This window comes from Phoenix dactylifera, chromosome 11, assembly GCF_051530095.1.
Source record: "Phoenix dactylifera cultivar Ajwa chromosome 11, Ajwa_hap1_PhDact_Kaust_v1.1, whole genome shotgun sequence".
Lineage (NCBI taxonomy): Eukaryota > Viridiplantae > Streptophyta > Magnoliopsida > Arecales > Arecaceae > Phoenix > Phoenix dactylifera.
In genome coordinates, this window is record NC_143200.1 from 26,449,897 (window position 1) to 26,474,844 (window position 24,948).

At 36.8% G+C, this 24,948-nt stretch overlaps 1 protein-coding gene across 8 annotated transcripts; it reads left to right on the top strand.

The window, feature by feature from the left end:
* Nucleotides 1-4,048: 4,048 nt before the first annotated feature.
* LOC103702321 (protein ENHANCED DOWNY MILDEW 2-like) lies at nt 4,049-24,659 on the top strand. 8 transcript variants are annotated; one of them, XM_088707531.2, is made up of 21 exons: nt 4,126-4,285; nt 4,420-4,522; nt 4,711-4,749; nt 4,843-5,365; nt 5,442-5,538; nt 8,679-8,726; nt 8,836-8,996; nt 11,102-11,198; nt 11,285-11,383; nt 11,828-12,075; nt 12,174-12,263; nt 12,365-12,805; nt 13,230-13,374; nt 13,487-13,588; nt 15,693-15,785; nt 16,546-16,587; nt 18,370-18,480; nt 22,363-22,434; nt 22,540-22,658; nt 22,788-22,851; nt 22,951-24,659. In XM_088707531.2, the coding sequence occupies exons 4-21, from the start codon at nt 4,956-4,958 to the stop codon at nt 24,175-24,177; spliced, it is 3,666 nt and encodes a 1,221-aa protein (XP_088563657.2). In that variant the 5' UTR covers nt 4,126-4,285; nt 4,420-4,522; nt 4,711-4,749; nt 4,843-4,955; the 3' UTR covers nt 24,178-24,659. The 8 variants fall into 8 exon arrangements, with proteins under 8 accessions (XP_008782914.3, XP_088563656.2, XP_088563659.2 ...); XM_088707529.2 differs by having other exon boundaries at nt 4,146-4,285; nt 8,833-8,996; XM_008784692.6 differs by lacking the exon at nt 4,420-4,522 and having other exon boundaries at nt 4,049-4,285.
* The last annotated feature ends 289 nt before the right edge of the window (nt 24,660-24,948 follow it).

Genomic DNA, 24,948 nt, shown 5'->3' on the forward strand with positions numbered 1-24,948 from the left:
ACCTGCTGCATATATTGGTTGTGTCGATGAGATTTTCCTTGAGACCGAGGCCCATAACTGCTTATTTGACAAATTGCATGCTGTTAGCTCCTGACTACAGCTAACTTGTTTTCCTTGGAAGCCCCTCCAATGTATGAGGTGCTTAAAAATATATTCTGGATTGTTGATAGAATAAAATTGTCTGAATGGAACAGCAGGGACTAAGAAATAGTGCTGTATCAAATGACGTATTGAATAGCGTTTTTTTTTTCTTTTCTTATTCATTTGGGTAAGTTTCGTTTTTCTAAATGCTAGTAATGACTCATGGGAGCTGCATTACCATTATTTGTTGTCCAACTACTCTTGCTTCATTTGGCAAGCAATTCAAGAGGGGAACATGAGTATGCCGGATGGGCAACTATAACTCCAATCCTTTAAATAAAAATTAGCAGAGTTACTCGAGACCCCTTATCAGGAGTGGGATGGGTCATATTTGGGAATTGGTTGGGTAAGGTCAACTTTCAGGTCTAGCTGCATTTGGATTGAACTGATGAAGTCCAATTCACTACATTAAAAGAAAGCTGGATGTAAAATTCTGATTCTTGTCCAACATGTTGACTAATATTCAAGAAACATGTTAATTACTTGACTCTGGTGATTTCTGCTAATTTCCCTGAATGCAAAATTGTCCAACATGGAAACTAATGTCCCTTACTCCACTTGTTGATGGCTTGCTGTCATCCCTTTCTCCGGTGGCACTGAACAAAACAAAATACTGACTTTGCCAACGGCCTCAGCCTTCTCATTCCGTTAAACAGCCTTCACTCTTCAACTTGATCCGAGACCAGTTCAAGTCTCCGCTCCTCTTTTATGCCCTCTCCAAGTACATATTTATCTGTGTTCAGCACTTGGGTGATCCTAACACCGTCAGTACATTTGCTAGAGGCCGGTGCACTTGGAATATAGCTGATTCTTTTGGAAAAATTCACGTCGATTCTTGGTGGATGAACCAGAGTATTAGTAGCAGTGCGTATACATCATTTCCAGCTGCAGTCCCAGGAAATATCCTGGTAACTATTAAGTCTGGTGCTCTAGGATTGTTGCGGTTGTTCTTGATTTTTTCTGGGTAAATTTAACTAGTGTTGCTTGGTTCATGGCTGGCTCCATAAGCCAGGTAAACAGAGAAGGCGATCAGGTGGAAGTCGACAGAGAATTACTCCGCAAAAAGTTTACTAAAAAACAACTCATTTTCTACGTCATTATCTCTCGACAAGACATCTAAATCTACTAGAACACCATCTTCGTCGCTGTGGAGGGGACCTCCACTGCTGCTGCATGTCCCTGAGCTCTCTCATTTTGGCCATCGAGATGCATCTTGTTTTTATTTTAAGGGATGGATCCTATATCTTGTATGTGTCTATCGAATGATTTTGTCAGCTTGGTTTCTTTCAGCTTTTGGCTTCGTTTTAATTGCAAATAGATGTTCTTCCACATTTAGATCCTATATCAGGGCCAGCTTGATATGATTCACAGAAGCACAGCGCAGCACTCGGCTTTTTGTTTCTCTTACTTTTTGGCAACTTCTCATGGATTACAAACTGCAAGCTCCGAAGCCTTCGTCTTTTGTCCATTAGCCAGAGCAGGCTCAAACTTTTGTCAATCCATGGTGCACCTTTGCAGTGCATCAGTGCATGTTATTGCACACCATACAAACACTGTTTTACTTGCATAAAATAGCATGTATTTTTGGACCGGAAGAGTCATTTTGTTAAAAGGTCATAACATAGGAGGACATGACCTATGATAAAATTGTGGCCATTTGTAGGAATGATCAGCCTGATCTGTTAACCTAATCATATATTGAAGGCTTAGTCGTTATAATTATTATGGTCGGATCTATATTGGCCAGCCATGATACTTTCTTTAGCTTCACAAAACCAACTACACATTAATAGGTCAAAAACCATGAGTTTCTCTATTTTTTTTTAATATATTTAAAGTGAGAGTCAAGTAAAGGCTGCCCATTGATCAAGTTCTCTCACTAGCTATCCACCCATAGGAACTGCCCATTCCTGCAACCATAATTTATTCAAAAATCCAGGTAAATCATTCAACTTATTTCCATGTCGTGAAGTATGATAAGGTCTCGGTGCAGGAATTCCTCCCAAGTTCATATCTATTCTCTTATTTTCTTCAGAGGAACCCTGCAAAGTAAAACCACAGAAGAACACATAATTTAGTAAATAACCGACCCGATAACCCGTTCCTCAAAATAAATGGAGAGTGACCTGCCAATGAGAGGGCTGAGAGAGAAAACTCTGATTCCTTTTCAGGTTGTAGGCCAACAGCAAGCTCTCATTCATGGAGGGGCGGTCGCTGTAAAAGACGGCATGCTCCGTCTCCTCCGTCTTCGCGGGCTCAGCAGAGAAAAAGGATTCTTTTTCCACCCTATGTTCTTCTCTTTGTTCCCCTTGACTTCCTTTTCTCCGGCGCTCCATCACCGTCTCTCGGCTGTGAGACATCGAAGGAGGATTAAAAACCGGCGACTGCGTCTTCTGGTTTTTGAATTTCGCACTGAATTGAGCTCAAAAGGGGAATATCTTGAACCGATGGCAGTGAATGTGGTTACAAGATCAAATAAATTGAAAAGGAAGAAAAAATGTCTGGTTATGTTGGGGTTCTTGTCTCCCATCCCTGGCTCATTGGTGGCGGCAAATTAAATGATGGGTGATTTTGATACCATGTTAAAATATTTACAGAAGAAAAAAAAATAAAAAAAATTATTTCCCTGTTCTATTATATTCGGTACGTTCCAGAGGTTATATATATATATCCATATACAAACTCCATACAAGAAAAAAAAATATATTGATGTAGGATTATGCTAACAAAGAAAAATAATGTTCGCCGATACAAATTATTATGTGATCTCTAAAATCACTCGAATAAAATTATGCCGACAAAAAAAATAATACTGACCGATATAGGATCATGTTAATAAAAAAAATAATATGAACTGATATATGTTGTTAACAATAGTAGTACAAGACGTGGCTATTAAGAGGTTCATTGGCAAAACCAAATGCATAAAACTAGTGATTAATTGTAGTATAGCCATTAGATTTGAGAGCATTTCATTATCTACATAACATTTATAAGTGCATCGCATATGCTTAAGTGTTCGACTGGTAGCTATTTTAGAGGAGAGAGTTCCACGACCGATACAATATTAAAAACTCAATTTTGAAAAGAGATCCAACCAACCATGTATTTCTATCTATAAGCAGTAACCTAAGGAAGGTCCAACATGCTTTGCTAAGCTCGATAATCAAGTAAAAAATAATAAAATATTCTATATTTCATCATTTCCTATAGTACCAATGATGTGTTACCTAATCCATTCAATGTCTATGTTGTTAACTTTTTTTTCTTGTGTAAATTTGTATTCTACCAATTTAAGAAGCAAAAACCTAGTGGAAGCACATTTATTAGTTATTTTCTAACGTTAATTTTAATAGATAAATAATTTTGGGATGAAATTACAACCGGGTGCATGGGATGGGTTCCATGGTTATTACTACCTGATTATTTTTCAATTAATATTTTTTTTATTATTGTTAGTACACTTACACGCAACGAGTGGAGCCCATAACATGAGAAAGAAGCAAAAAAATATAAAGTAGACGGAACAGAGCCGTATTTTTTTTTCAGATAACACCTCCGAAGTATTGGGCCACATAGGGTGCCACCCACGCAGCACTATTGGCCTTTTTGAGAAGACCGGGAGGCAATGCATTCACATATTTTTATCATTCATTGGTTCCATAAATAAACGCTCTATTTTGGTTCGTGCACTCCTGGAGATGGGGAAAGGGTCGGGGCGGGGTGGATTTATCAAATATGGGAGTAATGGTATTGATGCGGGGCGCGTGGTCGGCTGCAGGAGGCCTCCGGACGCTTGGAGTGAGCGTTAACAGATCGGACGACGCGTGGCGCGTGGCGCGTGGAGCCCGAAGTCCGGGTAGGGTTCGGTAGGGTTTTAGCCGCCATATATGTTGCGTCCCGGGCCGGGGTCGGCACTTCTTTGTTCCTTTCTCTCTCTCCCGCCTACCTTTCTTCTCGCTCTCTATCGCGTCCGGGCTTTTCGTTCTGGGCCGAAAATTTAGGTCTTTTTGGGCCGGCTCGCCTTTTTGTGCAGGGTAAACCACACCGCCAAGGTTTCCATGAACGATATCTGCGCCGCTGAAGGTGCTCTTCCGCCGGTAGCGGCTCTTTTTTCTTCCGGTTTCTGATTTCCGGAGATAAGGTACCACGCACTTCTCTTTGTAACCCTAATTTCTGTATATGAAGAGAATCTAGGGCTAGGGTTTATGTTTCCGTTATTCCACCTCGGAAATTCCTTTTCTGCCGATGTATTTGTTGATTTGTTCCCTCTTTAAGGTTGAAAGCGGTGGGGCTTTTGGTTCATGGTAAGATAAATTCCTTTGGTTGCGGTTCTATTTCCAGTTCTACCAATCATCGGTATTTCTTGGGAAATTAAGCGGTTCGTGTTTTTTTCTTTGATTTTTGAACTTTATCTCCGTGCATTAGTAGTTGCTTGTTTTAAATTTCGGTTCTTGGGATTCGGGAATGTTGTGGAGAGTAAATTTCGGTTTTTTTTTTTTACTGCAAATTTTGGTGCATTTTCATTGTTGTCATCTAGATTCCATGCTAAAGAATTAATCCTTGCAGGCCTAGGTTGTTGATTGCCAATCTGAAGAGACGTTGATAGTATGTTTTAGATCGTTGTTCTTGATTGATACTTTTTTTTATTGATTAAGAGACATCATGCCTGATAGGTTTTGTTCCTCTCTGTCTTTGCAGGTTCGTCCCTTTTGAACAGATCGACCTGTTGTTTTGTTTTCCCAAATCAAGGGATAAGGAGGTGTAGTTCTGCCTTGTTAAATCGCTTTCATTGCATTGGGTATTGGTAAATCATGGAATCTTCAGATGACGAGGAGATTATGCCGCAATCTGTCACGAATTATTATTTCATAGATGAGGAGGAGTCACCCATCTCGTTTGCAGTCTTGCCTGTCCTGTTTGATGATGCAGAGAGACCAGGTGCTGCTCAGAGGGAAGTATTCTTGCGTGGAACTGCTGATGAAGGCCTTCAGAAAGTATACAAACAGGTTACTGCCTGGAAGTTGGGATTTCAAGATGATCGGCCTAACGTCATGGTGCTTTTGACGGAAAACAAATGGATAAATCTTCTGAAGCCGAGGAAGAGCTACTATGAGGATACTATTAGAGCAACAATGATCACATTGGAGATGCTTCACTTTCTCAAGAAAAGACCAGAGTCATCAGAAAAGGGCCTTTGGGATCATCTGCGTAGAGTTTTCAGGTGGGGATTTGCTTTGTGGACCGTTTCATTTTCTGTGTGATTCGTCTAAATTCTTAAAGTTTGCTGAACTGTGCAGCACATTTGAGGTCAGACCTTCTGAGGATGACTTCAGGGATCATCTTTCACTTATTAAGCTGTTCACTGAGAGAGATGAGACACTAGCAAAATGCCAGGTATATTGGCATTTGTTATCTATGAATAATTTAATGGAATATTCATGGTGCAGATACATACAATGATATAGTATTTTTTATATGCTTATGTGGTAGGTCATTTATGTGTTTTTAATTAGCCAAATGCAAAAGTAGAGTTCAAAATGATAACCAGACACTTAGCATCTTTTCTTGAATGCAAATTCCCTATAACCCTCCAGTGCACATAATCTATAATCCTGGTAGGTATTTTATGCATTCAGGTATATGGCAAATTTTTACTTGTCATGCACTTCTAGCCTAGCCTATGTCCAACTCGAAAAAGGGAAGGTTGGCTTGAAATAGAAGGAGAATCCAACTAGATTCTTTGACGGGCCTATCAAAATATGCCAAAGGGAATCTGCTGCCACTCTTTTTTGAAATTTGCAGGCTTTCATTGTGAATCATAGAGCAGGAAGAGTGGAAATTCTTTTAAAGATTGGTGGAAACTTCCTGTTATGATAAAAAACTGAGAACACATAATCATGTCTTTTATTGTCATTGTTCAACTTCACTCATAGTAAAGTGGGACACTCGGTGTAATCATAATGGTTTCAGATATATACTAGCTTCTTTATATCTTAAATTCTTTTCTTAATCAATAGAAAGGAAGAGACAAGGCCCTCAACAAAAAGAATCATTACCTTAATGCATAGGGAATCAAACTGATGATTAAGGGCCTCTGACCAAACAAAGGATAATCATAAAAAGATCATTATTAGCTTCTGTGGAAGCTCCTATGGCACTGTAGAAACCCTACATCAATCATAAGTTCGTAACGGTAATTTAAATCATCTTATTTCATGTAAAACATGTGTTCTATGTCAATAAATCTGTTACTAGTGAGCTCTATTTTATCTAACAAGGCATTCTAAAAAATAGCTATAGAATAAACTCCATGTATATTCATACCATATTAGAAAAAAAAGTGAGTTTTGATTTTTCGAACAGTCCATCGAGATATGTCTATAATTTTTGAATAGTCATCTCCCCCTCCCAAAAAACCCTCTTATTCTATAATTAAATATCCGTGCATGCGCGCACGCGCACACACATATATCAGGTATATGAGCATGATATTATGGACTTTTTTTAAAAAATTCTCATGCAAATAATTGCTTATCGGTGACCCATTTTCCACAAGTAATAGGTAGGAGGACAGAAACAAGCCACAAATGAGTCTACTAGAGACAAAAAGGTGGGCTTTCAAGGACAGAATACCCGATCTAATTATCCGTTTTCCTGGTGGGCCTGTCTCTTGCTTTACTTGCTGTATGATCATGCATAGGGCATTTTAAGAAAACTTGGATTGAAGAAGTGTTGAAAGTGCTTAGGCAGCAATTGAAGGTATATGTTTCCATGGAGTTTTTGAAGCGTATGCTACCTAAATAGGAGTTTCATAGTACTAAGATTCATGTACAGATGCTTCACATGCGATCCATATGTTATAATATTATAATGGGCAAACATCAGTGATTATTTAGATTTCTTTTGTTTATATCCAAAACATGAGGGGATGGGCCAGCCATTATATTAGTTATAATATTATTTCACCATTATTTTGCATATGGATACTAATCAGCCAAATTCAATTTTTTATATATAGTTTATTAAACTTCAACATTAATATGGCTGCATGGTTTATTGCTTGTTGCTTCTGCACGAGGCACTGAGGTGTGTCACCGTCACCAGAATTGTGGAAGAAAATCTTAATATCTTCTCCTTTTTTATATAATTTATATTCCCTTTTGTTTCTCCCCCATTTTTTCTCTAAAGAGAAAAAAAGTATATCAACCAAAAAATAAGAGTGCATTTAATAATAGACATAAATATAAGATAAAATAATAACTTCAAATATTATCAGCATTGAAGATATTGCATCCACCCATCAAAAACTCTTCTATTTTTATATCTTTATTTCTATTTTAAATTTTATTTCCCATTGTTTTTTTAGTTTATTATGTTTTGCAATTTATTTTTGTTTTGGTAGTGTGGCATTTTCTATTTTATTTTTTGGTTTATCTTACTGTTCTTTTTTTTTTTATTTTGCATTTGAAGTTCATTTTTTTTTTCTTTATTTGGTTCTATATATTTTTTTCCATGTGCATTGCAGATGTTGGTATGCTAGTAAGTTAATATTCACAACCATGCTAAATTTTTTAAAACAAGGCATGACACATATCATAAACCTCCTATTTCTCTTCAGTAAAAATGATCTTAATTTATGTCATTGATGTGGTGCCTTAGTTTTTGTGGAACCATAGCTTTTCTAGGGTTAGTCAGATGGCATATTTTGGGTGAGGTGGTTGAGCTACTTTTCAGGTCATGACTCAAAATATTCTCAAGACTAGAATATTTGTTCAAATTGTTCATTAGTTGATTGCCAAAAAAAGAGATCTGCTTTGGCCTATATAGATGAATTAGACTTGTCTTATTCAGTTGCATGGCTTCAAAGGAACTTTTTGAGTTTTGCAATGAAAGGTCTTTGGCCATTGTGCAATTCTACATGGTTTGCTATGATTGACTGAAAACTGATGATTTTTTGATCCGCTTTACTTTCAGCAATTTATTTTGTCACTTAGTAACTTTTGGCTGGATTTATTTATGTGAAGTGCTTGATTCTCGGTGCATTGGCCTCTTCTTCCTTCTATTGTTTCTGTGGATGCTATTCTTTTAGGTGTGTTGTTTTTATTACCATCTCAACATTGGATCTGTTTGAGGTGTCTGGGGCTTTTGTTTCTTCTTCCTTGTACCTTGTTCTTTACAGGGTCCTTGGTGGTGCTACTATGACTTAAAAAGAAAATTATTAATATGAAGTACTTGGCAATTGAGATTTGTCTCTAACAAACTTGTCTTGTTGAAGGGTGGTATCTTCCACTTATCATTATGAAATGATTGGTTGGGGATTATAGTTTAGTTTACCATTGTTCTGGGGCCAGCACTTTCCCCTTTATATTTTGGATTTACAACTGCACTTGTTCACTTAACTTTTGTTGGAAGAGTCATTTTTCTCAAGTATATGCCATTTGACAGTTGTAATTTACTTATTTTCTTTATATGTTAGAATATATTGCTGGTATTTTTTTAAAAGTATATATCTCATTACAATTTTACTTGAACAGTTGTTGCTGGGGTTCCTTACAGATAAGCCCAGAAAGAGAACTGGAGAGGTCAGTACTGACCTGTAAATCTTTCTTTCTGTTAGATTTTCGCTTAAAGATTATTTGTACAGAAAATGTAGTCCGGTATCTATCCACCACTGAACCGTTGTTCTAGCAGGAAAAATCTCGAAATGATCCAGATGTAAAGCCGTCATTTGTTACTGCTGATGATGATTTGGATGAGGATACAGGAGATGATGATGGAGATGACTCTGACGAAGAGTCGGATTTGTTTGATTCAGTTTGTGCTATTTGTGATAATGGAGGCGAACTTATATGGTACTCTGTTTTAATTTAGATTATCTTTCCAGTGTTGTCCATAACTTATTACATACATCTATATGGACACATCCATATGCAAGCCATAAAAGTAGCACTTCTGGTTATGGCATCTGTATTCATATGTCCCACTACTGTGAATTCAGCTTTTTCTTGTTAATCCATCTTTCTTAATAATAAGGACCACATTGGTTAACTTTGCATTGATTAGTAAATCAAATGAATTTGGAAAAAATAGATGTATCATGCCCGCAATTTTGTATGATTTTCTATTTTGGGTGCATATCATGATAAATAACTCCATCCTAAGATAATATACTTCTTGCTGAATTGCCTTCATAGCTCACCTCATATATAGCATTCTTATTTTCTGTTTCTCTCTTTTCACCTTCTTCCTCCTGTTTTATGCGATGCTAATAAAATTTAAGTTGGTTTGAGCAGTCATTCTTATCCAAGTTGTAATGTATTCTGACATGTCTCATTTAAAAAATTGCTTTGTTTAAGAAATAATGCATTAGCATGGATGTTTGAGTAATTCTAAGTTATTTGAAGTGCAGTTTGGTTTCATATGAAATGATGGAAGATGATGTGGAGTACGGAAACCTTTTTAGGATTTTTTTAATTTCTAAAGTAGACTACCTCTCCCATATCATTTGGGCCATGTGAATTGCACAGAAATTTGCATGTGTTTTTAATAATCAATATAGAGGAAGATGTACCTGTTGTGGTTACAATGTCAAACTCTGTACACGTGTCTTGGGTATGGTCATGTCTGGGTGTTTCCATTCGAGACAATGGTATATCCTTTTTCACTAATTACGGGATTTTCGAAGTTCAGATTTCTGGTAGGGTTTGTTTTGAATGTTAGACTTTTTTAAGAAAATGATAATATGAGAGGAGGGAAATCATAATATCCAAAAAATCTACTTGATGGGCAAATTTTCAAATTTTAACCAATTTTTTAATTCTTTAGAGCCCTTCCAAACATATTTTCATTTGAAACTGCGACTTCTCTAAGATCTGTCATGATTTGATGGCCCGTTTGCATCATGTTCTCAAGGTACTTGTCACAAGTGCACACGTCTAGCTTGATCTGTTACGCATTCTTTATCTAGTAGGAACACCCTTTATACTTTGTCCCATTTGTTTTGAACCCTACTGAGGTGCCCCTTTTATCACTGGCAAGTGTCTTATGTACTTTGCATCTCCCAATCTAGCATTCCACATGTCCTTTGTGTCAGGATGGATTTATTGTTCTTGTACTAGTACAGGGTGCATCTATCCTAATTCTTATGCGTACTTTGATACTTATGAGAAACATTAGTCACTCCATGCTGAAATCATCCAAATTGATGCTGATTTGGTTAGTAATTGTGTCGGCCCATTTTCTTCTCCTGGCTACCTTGGCTTCTTTGGAGATTCTTTTTCTATTCTAAAAGCAAGAAGAATTACATAGTCTCTCGTTCAATAAGTTCAGTTGGTTAATAATGTCCAGTGCTTCAGTATTTAGCTTTCTAGCTTTATTTATTACTTAGGCTTTGCTTGCAATTACCTCATCCGCTATAATGTGATCAGTTCAGTGCTAATTAGAATTTTGATGGACAATAGGACAGTTTTTATAAAATGCACAATGTTTATCATTTCACTTGTTGCCTGTACTTATATTTCTTCTCTATACTTTTTTGATTTTCCAAAACCTCAAGGACTTCTCACTATCGTCCAAAGCATGGATTAAATGCACAAACATTGGGCCTGTAATCCTTCTATCAGGTTGCATACCTGGTAGAGGTAAATATTGTATACTAGACTCTATGTGGTCATATTTTTGTTTACGTAAGATGCTTGCATTTGCTATATGCTGGTCTGTGTCTCATTGTTATTGTATATAGTTGGGTGTTTGAACAGAATCATTTTTCTGTTTCATAGTCCATCATATCCGCTTTAATTATTAGATAATTTCAGAACATCACTGAAGATATGCATGTGTAAAAGTATATTAGTGATGTAAAGGGTATGAACAATTGGTGCTGGCAGGCATCTGTTCTATAATTCTCCATGTTTTTTCTTTTCTTCGAGTGATAATGAAACATATTTATATAATGCAGTTGTGAAGGGAGGTGCATGAGGTCCTTCCATGCAACCAGACATGCTGGTGAAGATTCAGATTGTAAATCTCTTGGCTACACTAGGGCACAAATTCAGGTATATGGAGCTTGGCATGGTTATTTTTTGTTCTGGTTTGGCTGAGCACGTTCTGCTTTTGTGACCATTCTTGAGTTACTTTGCAGGCAATCCAGAACTTCCTGTGCAAGAATTGCCAATATAATCAGCATCAATGCTTTGCTTGTGGTAAACTAGGCTCCTCTGACAAATCTGCAGGTGCTGAGGTAAGATATCACTTAGTGGGAATGCACTTCAGTTCCATCGTTGTCCTTTGAACATATTTTTAGTTATTGTTTGCCCTGTCTTAATATACATATAGACATATGTATACACATATGCAGCACACATAACAGACATACAGGCATGCACATTCATACACACACATGTATGTATTTATGTATGTGTCTTGGAAAAGTTGCTATGATGTTGACTTTGTCCGGGGATACCACCAAGTAGGTCCCTATTTATCTTGGTGTCCTAGTATGATGGGCATCGAGCTACCTATCAAGTTATAAAAATCCAGATTGTTCAATTTTTATACCTTAAATTCTACCTTGCTATTGATTTCTCCAGTGTAGCTTTTGGATGTGTTAACTTTGTGGATTAGTATATCTTTTGCTTTACATTCTTAAAGAATATGCTAATTTTTTGCTCATGTTGTGAATTAGGTATTTCGTTGTGTTTCTGCAACTTGTGGTCATTTTTACCATCCAAAGTGCGTTGCAGAATTACTATTCGCAGACAAACCAGCTGAAGCATCTGAGTATCAGAAAAAGATTGCAGCTGGGGAGTCATTTACTTGCCCCGTCCATAAATGTATCATTTGTAAAGAAGGAGAAAACAAAGAGGTTAAGGAGTTGCAGTTTGCAATGTGTAGACGGTGTCCAAAGTCGTACCACAGAAAGTGCTTGCCAAGGTACTTGGATTCTTCATGAGGTTACTTCTAGGTAATGATTTCAGCAAATAAATAGTGCTTCTGTATGTTTCTTGCTAAGGTCTAATTAAATTGTGCAGAAACATTGCCTTTGAGGATATAGAAGAAGAAGATATTATCCAGAGGGCTTGGGATGATCTTCTTCCTAATCGCATTTTGATTTACTGCCTGTATGTTTTATGTTTCTGTTGTGAATTTTGTATTTAGTAGATGAACATATTTACATGCTGTTAGTACTTCATTTCTTTTTTTTTTTCTTTTTTCTGGCCAGGAAGCATACAATTGATGAAGATCTTGGAACTCCAATAAGAAATCATATCATATTTCCTGATATTCCAGAAAAGAAAAAACTCACAGATGTGCAGAAAAATAAAGTTAAGCTTCTGGCTGAGAAGAAAAGGCAGGTTTCTGATGACTTGCCCGGAGATCAAACCTCCATAAAGTTAATAAAGGTGGCAGAAAAGCCTTCTAGTGGAGAGAAAAGCCATTCCACAGGAAAAAATAGCAAAGGCATTACAGAGCAAGTACTTCACTCCCAGAAGAAAGTAAAGGCTTTAAAGGAAAGGTCACAAACTCCCTCATATAAAGCTGATGGGGCTGTTATTGAGGTCAATAAGATATCTAAGAAAGAGAAGGCACTTACTGTTATTCCAGAATCTCGTGGGAAAATATTAAGCTCCTTTCCTGAGATAGACAATGAAACAGAAAAGAAGTAAGATACTTGCCTTTCTTGTTTTCATTTTAATGTTAACTGTAGCATGTGGACTTCTTCATTTGTTGAGTATGCTTGACTGTACTTGTTCTCAAATCAAGCCTAATTTCTAACTCACCAAATGAATGGATCAGCAACATGAAAGTGCTCTACAGCCCAAGTTGCATAACATGTTTACTCTTCCTTATGGTAAAGAATTTCTATAGAATATTTGACCAGTAAAAATGTTGAATCCTTGGTTGATTCCATGGTGAACTTTGCCAAAATTAGTCAAGGTTTGAGTCAAAGTTGAAAGGTAGAAATGAGGTGATAAAGCTTTTTACAGAATGTAGAGTTCTGGTGCATTTTGTTGGTCTTGAATGTGATTTTGTATTCTTAAACCTCCTGACTGTAAATTAACCTGCTCTAATTTTTTGCGTTGCAGAATGAGTGCTCTAATGGAGGAGGCATCATCTTCTTTAACATTGGAAGATGTCAGGAGAAAGTGCAAAGTACCTTCAACTCATGCATATTCCGCTAGGCACATTGACAAAAGCATTACACAGGGCAAGGTTGAGGTTTCTGTTGAGGTATGTTGTTGATGGCAATGGTGATATCTAAAACTGATAAAATTTGATTTCAGAATATTTCAACTTGGTACTTCTTGTTTGCTGATTTGGCTAATTAAATCTGTATGCATAGGCCATTCGAGCAGCTTTACAAAAGCTAGAAAAAGGGGGCAGTGTCGAGGATGCCAAAGCTGTTTGTGAACCAGATATTCTGAAGCAGATACTGAAGTGGAGTGTATGTACATATTGTTAACCAATTGACATAAGAATGCTGAATACTTATTTTTCTTGATCTATATTTGATATAATATGAAACAAAGCTGGTGTTCCAAGAATTTTATACTATTCTCATCCACAGTCTGTTGACCTTTTTCCCATTTCTTGTTTGTTTAGCCTTTACTGGTACATGATAAATTGTCATATTGGTTAAATTCTGTTTTGGTATTTGCACATATTTTTTGTCATTTGCACAGTTTGCCTTTACACTGTCAGCTAGTGCTGGCTATATGTGGTACATGTCATCTGTTCAGGAGGGGGAAGCATTTTGTGGATGGCTGTGATACCATTTTTTCTGCTTTCTTTCTCTTTCTCATTTATTAAGGAATATATATATATCTACTAAAAGAATAGTGTATTTAGAAACAAAGTGAGACGTGTGACCTCATGCGCGAACATCCTGCCATGATGTGTGTGTCCGTATATAGCAGAGATAATTTGTATAGTTATTTATGTAGCTGTTTTTGTCGGTGTTTGGCCATACCAGTCTTCATGGAGACACTAAGTGACCAATGGAATTAATGTATTCACCCAAGACATGCATTGGGGGTACCATCTAATCCTTAAATATGCATGATGACCAAAGTTCGCAATCTTGGTGCCCAATACGGTACTGGTCAGGTATAGGTATGATATGGTACTGAACTGAACCATATGGACACTAGTATGCAGATATGTACGTATGCGGTACTGGTTCAATATTTTTTTGCCTTTTTTGTTTTTTCTTTCTTTTTGGTCTTGAAGGTATTTTAAGGTTTATGGATCTATAAATTATGATTTTATTGATCTCGAGAGACTATATGATTTTTGAATGAATGCAATTGTAATAACTAAACATAGATTTGTATCTTGTTATGCAGATGCGTATCATTGAATGTCCTAGTTTTCGTCATCTACATCTTTCTTTCAGTTGTTACCTTCGTTTTAAATTCTTGCTTTTGACTTTGTTATCCTCTCCTTACTTTTTAACTTACTATTTTTCCTTCATTTCGTAGATTTATATAGGCTACATTAGAAATTAATTTTATTTGTATTAATGTTGAATTAGGGTATGATAAAATTTTTTGCATGATTTTCCTAATTTTACCAATTCTCAACCTATTTAAGGTATAATGTAAATAAAAAAGAGAAGATTGAAGAGAAGAGAGGAGATTGTACTTGATTTGGCTTTGGATTTAGTCTCAAAATCTGCAAACCTTCCCCCTTTCCTGAATTTTCCTCACAAGATCCACTCTCTTTTTGAAGAAAAGGAGAGAGAAGGCCATGGGATGCCTTCTCCTCTATTACTAGGGTCAGTAAGGGGCTGAACTATCCCAGATTGCTCCAAACTGAGAGGAACCACGTGATTCCACTCAGTTTGGGCCGGTTTGAGCCCCTTACTGACCTGACCAGCCTTTTCGACCCGATACTGCACCGGTTCCGGTTGGTATGCCCCGAACCGGGCGGTTTAGGTTGCTTTGGCATACCTTGGTTCTAATCTATATTTGTTCTTAATTTATTTTTTGTGCATCTATGATTGATTATTATTTTTTGAGCTCTAGAAATTACATATTAATCAAGGCCTGATTTTGCCATTGCGGACAAAGTTAAACTGACATTATGAAAAATTTACTTTTTTGTTTGGCTAAAATACAATTTTGATGTCTACATTTATTTCATATCTTGATTTACTTGTCATCCTTTTTTCACTCTCAAAAGCCATTTTTTAAGGTATTAAAAATGCTGACATGTACCAAGTTCAAAATAAAATAAATATTTAACATAAAAAAAGACTTATGCAATATATTCATTTGATTTGAGAGCATATTAATAATTGAAACAAATATGTGACACCATAGGAAGGCATGTCAAGAACAGTTATTATGGTAGTGTGTCCTTGCAGAACAAAACTCGAAGCATGCCGACAAACAAGCAAAAAGTAAAAAATAAATTAATCTTCAAAAGAAACATGTTCTGATATTCAATAGATTCATCTGGTTTGAGAGCGTGCTGATTGAAACAAGATGTGATGCTACAAGACAATATGTTAACAATTGTTATTTATTGGTACCGTGTTTTTGCAGAACAAACTCAAAGTTTATCTTGCACCTTTTCTCCATGGCATGCGTTACACATCTTTTGGACGCCATTTCACAAAAGTGGACAAGCTTAAAGAGGTTCGTGCAAAATAGTAGGAAGTCAAAAAATGTTTAATATATTCTACATTTTGTTCAGCAGTCTACATATTGTTGAAAGGCTTGTTGCTGGGTTATGTTTGATTTGGCTTTTTGATATGACAATTTTATTTAAGATGAGTTCTCATGGAGTGCATCATCCCTTGCTAAATATGTTTCCCTTTTTGAATAGTTTTATATCCACAAAATAAAGAAAAGTTACCTAGTTTTGAGAAAATTCTTAGCATACATGATTTCTTGACCTATTTGTTAAAAAGTCAACAACTCCTGGTCTTGTTCATGAAATTTTCTGGTAGGTTATCCCAGATTGCTCCTTGAGAAATTCATTATCATTTATAGGAAGTATATAAAAAAATATAGCAAGTCTGCTTGGTCTTGTCGCACATCATACCACATATTATGTTAGGGATTTCTTTAGTAAATTAATTAGCCTGCTAGAGTGGAGTTTATGCTTGTTTTGTTCACACATATATGACACGAATAAGATTTTCTGATCTGCTTGTTTTCCATGATTTGGGGATTTATTCTATTGTTCTCCTGTTAAGCCAATCCTGTTTGTATATTCTTTTATTAGTTTTCTCTTCCATATATATGCTTTTCGTCAATTGTTGTTTGTTTGTTTTTTTTTTTTTCCTTTTTTTTTTATTGTGGGGATGGGGGAGGGGAGGGGTTTTTGTCTTTCATGTGGCATTTGGCTGTTTTTTTTTTAAAATTTCTGCCAGTAACACATCTTCATGTGTAGATTGCTGATAAGCTTCAGTGGTACGTGCAAAAGGGTGATATGGTATGGCCTTTTTCTTTCATTTTCATTATTCTGTATTTTATATGAACAATATTTTGCTTAGAAACTCTTTTAACTGTATTTTAATGGAGATGTGGAGTGGGCCAAGTATCAAAGTATGTCTTATCGTACCTGTGCTAGTCCATAGTTGGCTGCAATTGTGCCAGAACTGGGCATGCACCAACATGGAAGAAAACACCAGGTTTTAATGGATTTGAAGATTACATATGAGAACATGCAATTTAGTTCTGCTGCTTTATTGAACTTTCTAACTTGGACCAATTTTTTTCTTTATTTATATTGGTGTCAGAACAAATGAATGTAGTTTTTAACTGGTGTATGTAATTTGTAGCAGCATAAGCTGTCCTATATGTCTGCTTTGATTGTGGTTTAGGATGTGTATAACATACTTTTGTGTAAATACTTGTAACATTGTGCAAGTACATTTGCATATTAGCAACAAAAACCATATCATAGTTCATGACAAAATCTGTAAGGAATATATGACTTTGTTTACATCATACGTATTTGTTCAGTCTAGGTCATCTTTTCTTCTTGGGTTTCTGAAAGCAAAAGGAGATAACAAAATCAATATCTAACAGGCCCTAATATAAAATGTAAAATATATAAGCTCAGTGGAAGTTGTTTAAAATTTATACATCTTCTGTGCCTCTCCTTATCCGTGGAAGGGAACTGCAAATTTTGATATCAAATCCTGATCCACTTGTGGAGATGTGATTGCTGTATAAAACCATGTGCAACATGATATTCAACAAGTCCTAGTGAAGTAATGTGAAACATAAAAAATCAGTGACTTAAGGATGAAGGCAATACTAGAACACCAAATATCCTTCCTTGCAGATGCTTGTTCTTTCTAGATTATTCCTGCGCAATGTCTAGTATGAGGAAATCCATGGTGAACATCACCCCGTTAGAGATGAATATGCAGTCAATGCCTTGTACAAGATTAAATTAACAACTCTGTATATGAACTTCTTAACCAATCTTAGGATGTATCCTATCAGGAATAACCGAAATCTCCTCTTGAGATGCTTGTTTGCAATTGTATCATGTTCAATAACGAGGCTAAATGATTTACTTTGATTTTTTCAATGCCACGACGAGCATCAAGTTTCTATAGTTCCATGGAGACCTGATGCAGTTATGAGATCAAGTTTCAGAAACTCTGGGTTGGCCATAAGTTTTGCCATGCTTTCTTATCTCAATCATGTAGACCTATTAGGTAGCATAAATGCCATTTAACAAATGGGAAGATTCTAAATATTTATTTGATTTGACCTTTTGACTAGTCAGATTTATTAACCAATCACTTAAAGAATTCAATCTAGATCGACACATTGCATGGGAAGCATGTAGTTTGGTTTCTGTCTTTTTTCCTTGTCATTCAAAACATTAGTACCTGATGGAAATCCTATGAGAGCATTAAAATTCAACCCTATTCTTTTCATCTATGCGGCTAATGCCATAAGTATCACATAGAATATGTGATGCAAGCTTGTATTACGAAGAAAACAGTGGAGTTGAATGATTAACCATTTTTAGCAATTCCATTTGATGAACGTAGAAACAGCATGAAGCGCTCAAATTATTTGTTTCCATATAGCTTTTTTCTTAAAGCTTTGCTGATATGCAAAACCTTTTTAGATTTTGCGCTTCCTTTCATGTCAACAATACAATAACAATTGTTAAATTGTTGGACTGTAACTTGGATAGTTTGATTCAGGTTTTGTCTAGCTATTTTAATACTATGTTGTTTCTTTTCAGATAGTTGACTTCTGTTGTGGCGCTAATGACTTCTGTCAAATAATGAAAGAAAAGCTTGATGCTGCTGGGAAGAAGTGTAGTTTTAAAAATTATGATGTCATTCAGCCAAAGGTAATCTTTGTTATGTACAATAGTTCAATTTGCAATTTGTAACTTTGGTTCTTCTTTCATGTTATTCTGTGTTTCTTGTTATAGCCCTTCACTATTAAAGATAACATGTTGCACTATTCTTACAACCTAACCCCTCCTTTTTTGAAGGTATCAATCTAATAATCTTGTCATCAATACCCTGTTGGTTTTCACATAAGTTTAATTGGCACATTTAAATAGGTGAATAACTTTAGGTACTTATTCCTCTTCGACTATAAAAGTTTGGTCAAACTGGCTGAATGATTTTAACCAGACTGAAGAGGAGTCTGTGCCTAAAAAGTGCTTTGCAGATTTTCTGAATTCACAAAAGTATCCTTCCCTGTTCCTTCTTTATTGAGGTGCTAAAATGGCTGTTCACCTGAATAAAGATGGGTAAGTGTACTTCATTCAGGTTTGGTCAAGGATATTTGCTAACCAAAATGGGATCAAAGTCTCATAAAGCTGGTTGTGTATCTTAGACATAGATTGGTCCAGAGTGAAGGAAAGCTCAAGTTTGTAAAGAGAAAGCTCAAGGTGCGGGATGAGGAATTTTTTTGTCTGAGTTAGTTACTATAGAATATTTGAACTTTGAAGGAGGGTCTTACATTCAAACATGAGTCTGATGAGGGTAGGAGAACACTTCTAGTAAGTCGATCATTAGTGGGGACAGAAATTCTATGAAAATGGAGATGTTTGATGATTTCTGAAAACAATACACAAAAGACAATATCCTTCCATATGGTGCTGAATAGGAAAGGTAGAACAATTTACACATTGGGTAAGGCAATAAGCAGCATTTTGATTTGAGGGGTAAGCCAAATAATCATGTGTCGCTTATTCAATTAGCAACATGTTGTTCTTTCTTATTGTTAGAGTAACTCAATAACGGAAGCATCCAATTTTGAATAGAGATCAAATTTGAAGGTTCTGTCTCAAGTCTCAAGTTACTTCTTGAATGTAGAAGGGAAAAACAAGTTTTTATTTTTTTTGGCTTGCTCCTTTGTGTAGGATTGAAGTAATAAGCCACACTCTGCCCTTCATTGCAGTTTAGTATGAGCTACTAGTCTTGGTGGGTGAACATCACATTCTAGTCCAAAGCTTACCTAAAAGGAAGAAGGAAATTGAGAAGATGTGGCACCTAATAATAGCTCATGCATTTTGATGGCAAATCTATCAGTGAGAGATACAGAGATAGTGCTATTTCTTATGCTTGGCAAGAACGTGGAGGGTTATTGGTATATCATGTAATCCATTTCTATGACACTAGGCAGACACATTTTTTCCCCTCCAAATTACTGGCAGTGATAGCAAGTTTAGCTTACTTGGGAGCCTTTTGCCAGCATTTCCTTTTTTGTTCCTTTGTTGTAATCTATGTTCTACTTGTCCTATTCTTTTTTAATTTTCTTCTTTATTCTGCTTCTTTTGTTCCTTCTTATTTTCATATTATCTGGTATGGTGTGGAGTGCAGCTCACGCAGGAGCTCTTTGCACTCTTTTCTTGTTCCCCTTCTTTCTTTTTTCCTTCTAATCTTCCTTCTCCTTCAACTAGCAATCTGATTATTGTAATTCTTCTCAGCTTTCGAATGAATATTGCTGTGTCTTGGGAATTTAGAGTGTTAGCACTATTCTAGAGTTTAGACTATCAATCTGATTATTGTAATTTTTATCAGCTTTCGAATGAATATTGCTGTGTCTTGGGAATTTAGAGTGTTAGCATTATTCTAGAGTGGCTGCTTTAATTTAATGATTATCAGTCCATCTCACTTTATTATAGTCAGGTAAATCACTTGGTCTTAGAGAGGGTAAGTTTGCTAGCTGATAAGATTTCCAGTTGTTCCTGAATCTTTCACATTTCAAATTCTAGCATTAACTACGATGATGTTATTGTTTTCTTTCTTTTTCTTTCTTTAAAGCTTCCTTTCTTTTTGCTATATCTCTCCAATTCCTTTTTATGTTCATCTTCTTAATTTTAGTAACTTCTAACAGTTTTCTGTTGTCTCCCATATTTTAACTTTTGTATACTTCTTGTTAAGCCTATCCTTGGTCCCAAGTTCTTGACCATGAATAATGGACTGAAAACACTGGTTAGAAAAGGAAGCACAGATACTTCAAATCTCATGCCTTGTCCGTATCAGATACTGATACTTGACAAATACTTCTTGAATATATATTCGATACTTGTGTTAAGTGACCTATTTTTCACTTGAGATAACCGGATATTTCTTGCACACTTGAGGTACTTTTCCGATACCTCCTGAGGGAAAGGGCTTTATTGAGGTTAACATTTTAATAGTGAATGATCAATTATAGAGTCTATTAATATTAGAATATGAAGTATTGATTGGGGTCTATGAATTTGAATGCTGACCAAATAATGACTTTATGAGAGTTAATGTTATCGCTTGAGTTTGGATGACATCAATTTAATAGCCTACTCCCTGCTATGCTTTATAGATTTTTTTACATGCATGGATATGTACATACACATATACATGTACATGAATGTGTGCACATGTGCATGTTTTTACATATAGAATGCATACACACACACAAACATATACTTATATATATATATACGTATACATTAACATGTCCTAGCCATATCATATCCTCTTTTTACAAAATTTGTTGTACCGGTGTACCCACAGCATGCTGTATTTATATCCCGTATCCATATCCATGCTTCCTAGGTTAAAACCATTAAGGATACTGTTGAAAGAGAAACCTACACAGTACACACCATATCCATGCCTTACATCTCTGCGTATATGTCAGGTGCTTTGCTCTACTCAAAATACTATTTGTAATGAAGTGTAATGTGAAAATGGATTGAGCCCATTGTTATAAATCTTGTTCTTAGGATCTTATTGGCAAATAAAAACCTTGAGAGGTTTTGAAAGATTTGTTTTTTCTTAGAGTTTCATGCAAGAAATTTTAGAATAAAAAGTTTACATATAGCTATGAAAGCTGTAAAAAGAAGTGAAGCAAGTTTTTTATATGTTTTAGAGCAAGGTTCACCGTACATAGCGGAATTCATGATTTTACTATACAAAAACCTAAATTAATGTTATTGTTGGTTAACACCAATAATTCAAGTCCCGATGTTACCGGCATATCTCGCCAGTACCATACCCCGTTCCAACAAGGGTGGCAATGGGTTGGGTCAAAACCCCTTGCCATACCCACCCCGTCTTGGCACCCATGACCCAAAATGACCCATTCGACCTAAACCTAATCTATTTTGTAATACTCAGTGGGACCTAAAATATCAAATCCAATCCTTACACTTCATAATGGCTCATTTCCAAAATGATTTTAACTAGCACTAAAGAAAGAGACCAACCATTAAAAAAAATTCTTATCCAACATCATGGCTCAACCTGACCTAAATTGTTTCCATTTAAATAGAGCTCCATCCTCATAAGTCATAACCCGAGTGGGGTCGAAGCTTGGACCCATCCCTATGTCCCTAATCGAAACCCAGCCCAAACAGGGTTGGGTTGGGTCACATTTTTTCTGGTAAGGTCAACTTTTGCTGCCCCTATGTTCTAGCAATAAGTGAATGGTACTCTGGAAGGGTGCAGGATGCTGGTTCTTTCATGAACCCGGACGTCCCGACTATCCAAGTTGGTACCGGTCAGGATGGAACAGGACAGTTGCGCCCCAACACTTGGGACCATGATATTTTTTATTTTCTTTATTTATTGTTAGTGACTGTTTCAGTCCATTCTGACCTGTCTCAACCCTGTATCAACCTGGGAACAAACTGGGACAAGACTCGGAACTGAGATTTAAACCATTGGTAAACAACATTTTATTTATTTCTTTATTTTTGTGAAATGAGGCTAGATTTTTTTTCCTGCAGAATGATTTCAATTTTGAAAAGAGAGATTGGATGAAGGTGCAGCCAAAGGAATTGCCTACTGGATCACAGTTGGTATGATTTAGATTTTCCCACTCTTTTCAGGGAGGATGCCTTGAAACAGCATAGTTTAAGAGATTTTTTTTTAAATTGCAAATTTGTAATCCTAGTCATGAACAGATCATGGGCCTTAATCCACCTTTTGGGGTTAAAGGAGCTCTTGCGGACAAGTTCATTGACAAAGCTCTAACTTTTAGGCCAAAGCTCCTTGTTCTTATTGTTCCTGAGGAGACGGAGAGGTACAACCTTTTTTGCTTCTCCATGCATCCCTTTTGCTACAGTTCTGAAGCAGCAAAATGGAGAAGGATCCGCAACTGTTCTTTCTCATTATTGTTTTTCTTTTCCATTTTGGGTTTTTGTGTGGCCAGATTAGATAAGAAGAAGCATCCATATGATTTAATCTGGGAGGACAATCAAAGCCTCTCTGGGAAGGTAAAGAGAAATATTTAACATTATCATGTAATTTAGATGAGTCTTGTCTGAATGACTTTTGCTGCAGTTTGATGATTTTGTTTCATATCTTGTCTCCAGTCCTTTTATTTGCCTGGGTCTGTTGATGTCAATGACAAGCAAATCGAGCAGTGGAATCTGAAACCACCAGGGCTCTATCTGTGGAGCCGTCCAGACTGGACAATGAAGCACAAGGGCATAGCCATGAAGCATGGTCATGCATCTGCAGAGCAGCAGGAGCATCCTGCTGATGAGGAAAGCCAAGTGGAAAAGCAGGCAGAGGCTATTCTAGCAAAGGAGCACAAAGAAGGATATGAAGAGAAAGATGCCACCATAGTAGATGCGGACATCAGAAGAGAAGACAATAAGAGCAGTCGACAAGGCAACAAGAGGAAACCCGTAGAAAATAGAAAAAATAAATCTAGGAAGAGGAGAAAATCACAGAAAAGGGCTGAGGTATCTGAAGGACGAAAGCTGGATGGGTTTATGGACATGAGCAGCCGCTCATCTCCCAAAAATAGGGACACCAGAAATCATTCTGAGAGTCATCTCACATCAGAACCAATTAAAACTCCCTTAGAGCGGGGAAATCATCACAGTTCTAACTCTGGGTCTGGAGTGGAATTTGGAACATTTTCTGGAACTGGCCGAAGCACTGCTTTTCATCATGAGGACTTTGATGAGATTGCAACGAATTATATGACTGCCTCAAATAGAGACAATCCATATAATAGCAACTCTAATAATTGGTCCAATGGTGGAACGAGCAGTCGGGAATATGGGATCCGGAACTCGGAAGAACGGTACTCAGGCTATAAGAGAGATAACAGCGTCAACCCTTTTGGCGGTAGCCCATATGCCGGTAATTTTGATGCTTATGGGAGACCATCAGAAGCAGATTATGGGAGACCATCAGAAGAAGATTTGCGGGTGGAACAGAGGTTATATGGCATTCAAGGCCAAGATGATTTCTCACTGAGGAACAGATTTTCACTGGGGGGTTTAGATTCAGGATTGGCACAGGCAGGGTTCTCATCATCTTCCTATGGGCTCTCTAGTCCAAATGTAGGAACATCAACAATGCAGAGGTACGCTCCTCGTCTTGACGAGACAAACTATGGAAGGCCCGGAAGTCTTGGTCCAGGTGTGCCCCTTCATGGCAGAAGTGACATGTATGACATGCCTGGAATGAGACGGGAAATGCCTCCCAACCCGATGAACTTTGCATCTGGATCATATCCCCCAATCCCTCCATCTGTATTATATCCCCCACACCCTCCATCCTCTGGCGGGTGGCTCTCTGACTGATAAGGCAGCAAGACTATTATGTCTATCAACAACTTTGACTCCTTTGCAGTTTGTGTCAAGAGAGTTGTGTGACATGTGACTTTGTTTGGGTTTAACGTGCTAAAAATCTGATGGGTTGCTTGGCCTCGACAATAAGTAGTTGCATCTGGGCAGCATACAATTGGTTTACTGAGACTTGTATCTGGGCAGCATACAATTGGTTTACTGAGACTTGTATCTGGGCAGCATACAATTGGTTTACTGGAGACCAGGGAGATGCTATTGCTAAGGTGTTACTGCTGTAAAATATACTAGGAGTCTATCATCTTGGTTGGAATCAGTTAATGGCTTGTCTCTTTTGCTTTCTTGGTTGTAATCTCTTGGCTTTATCTGACATCAGCAGTGCTGCCTGCATTGTTTTGCATCTCTGGTGATTTTGAAATGTGATTGAACAGGGATGGTGCGAAAACAAAGATGACGAATCCATATTATTAGTTCATTCATTAGCTAGCCTTTGAAGATGCTGGTCTTTGTGGTATACATCCGGGACTAGAAGGATGTGAGGAAAAATATTAACACGCATAGGTGTGAAAAGTGAAGGTTTTGAGTGCCCCTACTAAGGGTTTAGGTCAACTGAGTTTTCATCAATACAATAATGATTTTTCTGTTTCCTACATAGTTGCATTCTTTCTTAATGAGCAGGTCATGTTTAGTCGGCATTGCTAGCTTGAAAAATCTGTTTGTAATTTTGTGCCAATTTGATACTTGTCTGACAATGAGCTCTCATGAACA